A 7443-nucleotide genomic window follows, 5' to 3' on the forward strand; every position below is an offset into this window, starting at 1 on the left:
GATGGTTGTGAGCCACCATGTGGTTGCTGGGATTTGAACTCCGGACCTTTGGAAGAGCAGTCGGGTGCTCTTACCCACTGAGCCATCTCACCAGCCCCTGTCTTCTGTTTTCTAATAACAACTACCACACGTCAGGCACAACAGCTATGCTCTTCATAAGCATCTCTGTGCTAAGTCTCAAAAGCCCCTCTGAAGTAGCCTTTCCTCTTTTACTTTTCCAGAAGAGGGAGCCAAGACTTGGGAGAGTTTGATGAGACTAAGAGGGCCTCAGTGGGAATCACTGGGGCCAAGTTTGAAATCAATCTCTCAACAGTCTGCTTTTGGCTCACTCCTAAAGTTTTGATCAACTAGTTTCTAAGGGGGGGGGGCGATATTTGATTTTTGGAGAACAGAAAATCCTTCTTCATCAGTTATAGCTATTCTTTCTTATCTGTGGGGAATGGGGAGACAGGTACAGGGACCCTAAAGAGTCTGAGATCTACCTATGCCAAGTTGCTTAGAGAAATCACTGGAGTGAATACAGGGTTTATATCATCCCGTGTTCTTTAAATATCTCCAGATTATCTGCAATACTTCATGTGTTGCAAAGGCTATGGAAACAGTCATTACAGTGAGCTCTGTAGAGAATAAAAGGTATGTGTTGATCATGAACAGATTTTTTTTTTCTGTTTTTGGTTTAGACTCCATTTTCTGCTCTGCGCTTGGCTGAATTCTTGAATAAGAACCTGTGGAAGCTGAACTCTACCTGTAACCCCTTCAGTCCTGCCAGTAAAGAGTCAAACTTTCATACAGAAAGAGCACCACAACATTGTCTCTCTTGCCCTTACCTTCCTTAATTACACCCAAAGGCGAGGGGGGGGGGATGTTGGTAAAAACTGGTAGAGACAGGGATAGGATCGAATTAGGTAACTGCAGCTTGGTAAGTCCCATCCCCTAAACATCACCAAATCGTGTAATGGGAAGATGTCTGTATTACTACAAATAGAGGAGAACCCATTCCAGGATGATTACATGCGCCCTGAAATAGCATTTCTGATTATCTAAAGTAGCCAATCAGCGTTCAAATCACAAATCAGGATAAGTTCAGTTTATATTAAGCATTTAAGAAAACTTATATGCTTAATTCTCTGGGATGTTAAGAACGAACCATGAGGTATGCCTATGCCATACTCTTTCTGAAGATACTGATTTGATTTGTGGTTAAATGTAAACTGAAAAGTCATTGAACAGTATAATTGAAATTGCTCCAGGTAGCCTTCCAGAGATACTATGTCACAGACCTCAGTGGTAAGGTCCCTTGAGCTGCCTGTTGCTTCTTTCATACTGGGGGTCTGATTATTGAACATTAAAACCTGTCACTGTTTCTGAGTACAAGTAACTACAGAGGCTAACTGTCTACACAGTAACACATGGGACATGCAATGCCATCTTCAAGAGAAACAATGTTAAGCGTATATTTAAGATTAAGCATGAATGTTATTACCACCATCTGCAAAGCCCGTTGCAGTGATAATAGGTATAGCCACCATAATTAGTCCACAGCTGCTCCACACATACTTCATCAAGAATTGTTCTATCATGATGTACCATAAACGTTTGGATAAAATCAGGTTCATCTGGTAAGCTAACGCCTTGTAACATTTCTGCAGCTGCTTCATTTCTACCTAAAAAGGAGGAGAGAGAAGAATGAATCCAGCATGCGCTATGGAAATAAACATTGTCATTGTGTAACATTCTCTTCCATGATGTAGATATATTATTTTGCTGTTTTTAGTATAGCCATTGTTGATACATTTCTACAACTAATAAATGTAACTAAATATTAGAATTAGTCATAATTTAGTATTACGTATGAAAACATATTATCTGGTACATGTAATATTGTTTGAAATACACATGAGTGAGACAGGAACATAGCTCAGTATGAGGACACTAGCCATTGCTATCATAACAAGGCACTGGGTATGATTCTCAACAGTTAGACAGAAAGAAAGAGAGGGAGAAAGAGGGAGAGAAAGGGAGGAAGGGAAAAAGTTATAATTATAATTTTCAAATTTTAAGATGTTAAAATTAAATAATATTTTATGAAGATACAAGTAAGCCTTGTTAAACCCACATCACTCTTGAGAACACCAGAAATAACCCAAACCAAACACAACGTATATAACTATACTGTTTTGAACTGGCTTAGTTTCCCAGATTTTGTCTTTTGAGTGAAGAATCTACTAATTTACACTGAGTTCAATGTTTCAAAAATAAACAAAAACAAACAAACAAACAAACAAAAAACCCAAATCAGGACACAGCACATAAAGCGAATCCCAAGTAGGAATAGAAGTCCTAAATTAGTTTAGATTTTTTTCCCCTTTGGATTGCTTCTGCAATTGAGAAAGAAACAATGACAATTCTTGATGCTTTAAAGGGAACGCCATTCTGCTTGGTAATTGAACTATATTTTAAAATACTTCTCTATATCTTGCCAAACCATTGGTATTGTATTTCAGATGTCCCCATCCCCAATTTATATCATACTCAACATTCTAAAGCCACTCTAAGACACCACAATTTTACATAACTGGGCTAATTATTCAACTGTTGAAGATAGGAACCATTTAAAAATAGAACCCCAGTGCGCCTTCCTACTCCCGTCCTCTCTAATCTTAGTTTTTGCTCCTCTCCTAGGCAAAATTTAATTATCTCTGTCAAAATTATGTCCTCAGGAAAAGGTAAAAATAAAGGCCATTTCATTAGACACTCCTCTACATTTCCTAATCTGCACACCACTCTCATTGATGAGTCTTGCAAAACTCTCTGAACTGTTTTTTGAAAGCAGTTATCTCCCCCGCCCGCCCCCCCAACACAAAAGAACGACAAAGCATAGTCCCCTAACATCTCCATCTCAATCCAAAGAGGTTTACTCTCAGTTTCCAAAAGTGCATTTACTTCACAATGTGCAGAACCCTTCACCAAGTTAGCACTTAAGTCTTAAGAAGAAACCTTTGAGCTCATTTAGTACAGTCATACCCGAGTAACAGAGGCAATGAAGACCACTTACTTAAAAAAGAACAGACATTTTATTCTCATGAAACTTCAGAGAAGTTTGGACTCTTCAATTCTTGCCCGGCTGGTGATTTAAAGGGCCCATGTATTTTAGCACGATTTAGCCACCGGGGGATTGTAAAATGCTCAGAAAGTGGGTCTGTCAACAAGACAACAGATGGTATCTAGCAGTGCAGTGCCTGAACAGTCTCACATTTCACCCGTTGCTTTAATGTCTGTCTTACCTTATGTCCTCTGTAGAAGGCAATTTCTTCCACATTGGCTATGATTCGGGAGTGGACATACCTCAGGTAACCTTTCCTGTGGGCTTCTTCAGCCACCAGCGAACCAAATTTGGGCGAGCAAGCTTTCAGTACTTTAGCAGTGGCATACACGACAAGTCCTGCTAACAGGGTGGGCCCTATAGGGCTTGCTCCTCTGGATGTAGCTGTCCGGATGAGAGTATAGGAGGTTAGAATGACATCTAAAATAGGTTTGGTAAGGTTGGAATACAGGTGAGCCACAGATTGCGAGAACATCATAATGTCTTCGGTAAGAGACTGGTCAGGGTTTGCCAGCCTCCCATCCATATTTATCACCTTATAATAAGTCTGATTTGCAAAATAGGTTTCATAGGCATGGTCTACTAAGCGAGTTCTAAAGGCCAATGCCAGTTTGCACTCCAGGTACCTGATAGCGCTGTTGACAAAGGTAGCGGGGATAGCAATCATAAGCCACTTGATTAATTTGATGATGAAAGTCCGAGGCTTCTTTTCCACGATGCTCTTCACGATTTTCCCATCCAGACCAGCCACATAAATAGACAGAAATGTTCTTGAGATTAGAGCCACCGAGTGGAGGCAGAGCCACCCCGTTTCAGTGGTCACAAGTTTTGGAAAGAGGATTTTCCGAAGTTCTAGTAGCTGTTTGAAGAAAGCTGCATTTAGTCCCGGTGCAGGTTTTTTACAGATGATCTCCGTGCAATGCAGTATTTCTCTGTTCTCTGCAGGCGGGTAAGCTTCTGTTTTCGCCTTCCTGTGGCCAGGCTGCTTTAAACGCTTGCCAATGATGGGGTAGAGGGTTTTCAGAGCGTATGCCGCAGCCACCAGGCAGGCAGCCCTTTTAGCAGCACCGGATCTGGTCCATTTCACCCGATAGGCTGCTGCATTTAGCATGTGTATCATTTTTCCAGCTACACAAATGGGTTTCTTTGAAAAAAAATTCGTTTTAAAAGCTCATGCTCCGCGGAAAGCCCAGCAAAGGTTTCAGAAGACCTCACAGCCTCCCATGCTCTGCAGCTTGTCTCCTTTATTCTTATTTTGTTCTTCAGTGACGGACGCAGCAAAGCTCAAACTCCACCGCATCCACCGGGGGCGAGTCCCTCAGCAGCCAGAGCTGGCCAGGCTCCACCCACAGGCTTCTCATTGGCTGCGTGGGCGGTGAGACCCCTGGACTCCTCGCCTCTTCCCTTTGAACCTTAAAAACGAAGAGAGAGCCAAAACAAATCCTATACTTAAACAGGAGTTCAGAGAGTTAAATATCTATTTCTGGAGAGGTCGAATGAGGTCAGCTGCTGGAGAACAAACCCTCCCTTAGAGCTACTGAGCATGCTCAGCGGCACTTAGAAACCCTCAGAAGTTTCAGAATATACATCCCGTCTCTAAGATTTCTACAAAGGGGAAGGGCAGAGGGAAGGAAGGGTTGCAGCAGCTTTAATGAGCCCAGAGAGAAAGAACCAGCGAGAGGAGGGAGGCGCCTCAAGAGGATTAACGAACCGGCCAGGGGAAAAGAGTCAGACAAGAGAGTGATAACGGCGAGAGGCATAAGACAAAATAGCAAACACGTATCCTTGAGAATGTTTTGTTCAGAAGATGTTGTCCCCCGACTCCTCACTCCAGCCCTTCGCCCTTGTTTCGACTTTCCTCAGATATTCACAGAATATTAACAGATAGGGTGCTATTGGGGGGTGTCCCTTGTAAATAAGCTGGAGGCGAGCTTGGGTATTACAGAAAACAGTCACCCAGAGCTACACCCAGAGCTCTTCCCCAAGATTCCTTGGTACTAACTTGTCCTGATAATAAAGTTCTTTCTGCTCCACGATTATGTTTAGCAATGTTATCTGACACATTAATATTTGCTTACAACGTGACTTAAAAATCCTACCCCCCCTTTTTTGTTTGTTTGGAGGCAATGTAGCCCTATAATAAGAATTTAATCAGCTGGGAATTGAGCTGGGATTCCGTGATGGAAAACAATTTTTAGTCTTGCATTTCTTCAAGACTTTTATTTCTTCAAGTTTTTCTTTAGGCTCAGAGAAAATCTGCTGGTTTCTTCCTATGAACAATTTTTTTTTTTTTTTTGCTGTTTGACAACAATCAAGAATGTTTAAAAATTATTCACATTCCCGGTGGAAGACATAACGATCAATAGTCAAGCAAAACTTTGCACAATTTTTAAAAAAATTTTTTTTTAAAAAAAAGGTCTTTTTTTTGAAGGCAAGGCAAAGGTGACTTCGCAGGACAGAGCCTTTCTCTGCTCCTCTCTTCTGTCTTTCCAATGACTGGCTTATCCTGGAGGTGTGCATTTAAGTCAGAGCCCAGCACCGTCAGGAAGAACTGCTTATTTTAACCTGCTAGTGTTCTATGACCCTTAAGCTAAGCGTCATTTTATACTTGGGCCTTACTATGCACAGGCTCACCCTTTTGATGCTCCACAGTAGTTCCAGGGCAGGACTGCATGTCGACACCCCCACCTCTGCCCTGATTTAGCTTCATATGTATCGCGCCATAATGAAGACGTGAAAGATAGCTCCATGGTGATTGTCACATCACAACGGGTCACTTCTGCTTTTGTTTCTAGTCCTCTCTTCAGCTTTGCCTTCTGCCTGTAAACTGGAAACAGTGCAATTCTGTGAAGTGGGTGTAGACATTAAATAAAATAGCCAACTTGTTTAATAAAAAAAAAAAATTGTATATAGAAGTCTGCAAACCTCCCTGCTAGAATATGTGCCCTAATGTCTTGTGATCTTTATTGTTCATTAGACATGAGTCAAAGAATTGCCTTTACTAAGAATGATTTTTAAAAACAGTATTCTTTTGAGTTCTTTGGTATACATGTATCAAATCTAAGAATTATTTATTATACAGAGGTCCTTCATTTGTATCCAACTCAACAGATGTACCAACATACAAATGACAAATATCTTTGGTATTTGGTCATATTAGCACACTCAACCAATGCTGATAAGACTCCCTGGGCTGCCAATTAATGCATCTATAGCACATCTCTTGCATCTAGGGTCCAGGAAACATCAGGGTAGAGTGGTGGGAAGATTGGAAGAGCAAGAAGACCAGAAAATCTGTGGTGAAAGTATGTCTTCTAGAAGTAACAGGGGAGCTTCACCCAGGATCCTTTAACTGCATAGCTGCTTAAACAGGACCAGGTCCAACACAACACCAGAAGACATGGAAATAAGGAAGTGGAACTCTTTTTTTTTTTAATTGGATATTTTATTTATCTACATTTCAAATGTTATCCCCTTTCCTGATTTTCCCCAGGAATCACCCTATCCCATCCCTCCTCTAACTGTTTTTGTGAGGGTGTGCCCCCCACCCACCCACTCCCGCTTCGAATTCCCCTACACTGGGACCTCGAGCTTTCACAGGACCAAGGGCCTCTTCTCCCATCGATGCCCGCCAAGGCCATCCTCTGCTACATATGTGGCTGGAGCCATGGGTCCCTCCATGTGTACTCCTTGGTTGGTGGTTTAGTCCCTGGGAGCTCTTGGGGGTGGGGTGGGGTATCTTGTTGATTGATATTGTTGTTCTTCCTATGGGGTTGCAAACCCCTTCAACTCCTTCAGTCCTTTAACTCCCCCATTGGGGACCCCGTGGTCAGTTCAATGGTTGGTTGCGTGCATCTACCTCTGTATATGTCAGGCTCTGGCAGAGCCTCTCAGGAGACAGTTATATCAGGCTTCTGCCAGCAAGCACTTGTTGGCATCCACAATAGTATCTGCATTTTGGTGAGTGTGTATGGGATGGATCCCCAGGTGGGGCATTCTCTGGATGGTCTTTCCTTCAGTCTCTGTTTCACACTTTGTCTCCGTATTTGCTCCTGTGAGTTTTTTGTTACCCCTTCTAAGAAGGACTAAAGCACCCATACTTTGGTCTTCTTTCTTCTTGACCTTCATGTGGTGTGTGAATTGTGTCTTGGGTATTCTGAACTTTTGTGCTAATATCCACTTATCAGTGAATACATACCATGGGTGTTCTTTTGTGATTGGGTTACCTCACTCAGGATGATATTTTCTAGTCCCACCCACTTGCCTAAAAATTTCATAAATTAATTGTTTTTAATGCTGAGTAGTACTCCATTGTGTAATTGTACCACATTTTCTGTATC

At 41.9% G+C, this 7443-nt stretch overlaps 1 protein-coding gene across 2 annotated transcripts in view; it reads right to left on the reverse strand.

Moving 5' to 3' along the window:
- Abcd2 (ATP binding cassette subfamily D member 2) overlaps window positions 1-4564 on the reverse strand; it is a 44919-nt gene extending 40355 nt beyond the window's left edge. Inside the window, exons 1-2 of one of the 2 annotated variants that reach the window (XM_029531074.1) lie at window positions 3285-4564; window positions 1487-1664 (exon numbers count right to left, since the gene is read on the reverse strand). In XM_029531074.1, coding sequence (XP_029386934.1) covers window positions 1487-1664; window positions 3285-4223 — 1117 coding nt within the window. In that variant the 5' untranslated portion in view covers window positions 4224-4564. Of the gene's footprint in view, window positions 1-1483; window positions 1665-3284 lie in introns of both variants that reach the window. The other variant, XM_021216766.2, reaches the window with a different exon arrangement.
- Window positions 4565-7443: the final 2879 nt, after the last annotated feature.

Source organism: Mus pahari, chromosome 17 (genome assembly GCF_900095145.1).
Source record: "Mus pahari chromosome 17, PAHARI_EIJ_v1.1, whole genome shotgun sequence".
In the NCBI taxonomy this organism is placed as follows: Eukaryota; Metazoa; Chordata; class Mammalia; order Rodentia; family Muridae; genus Mus; species Mus pahari.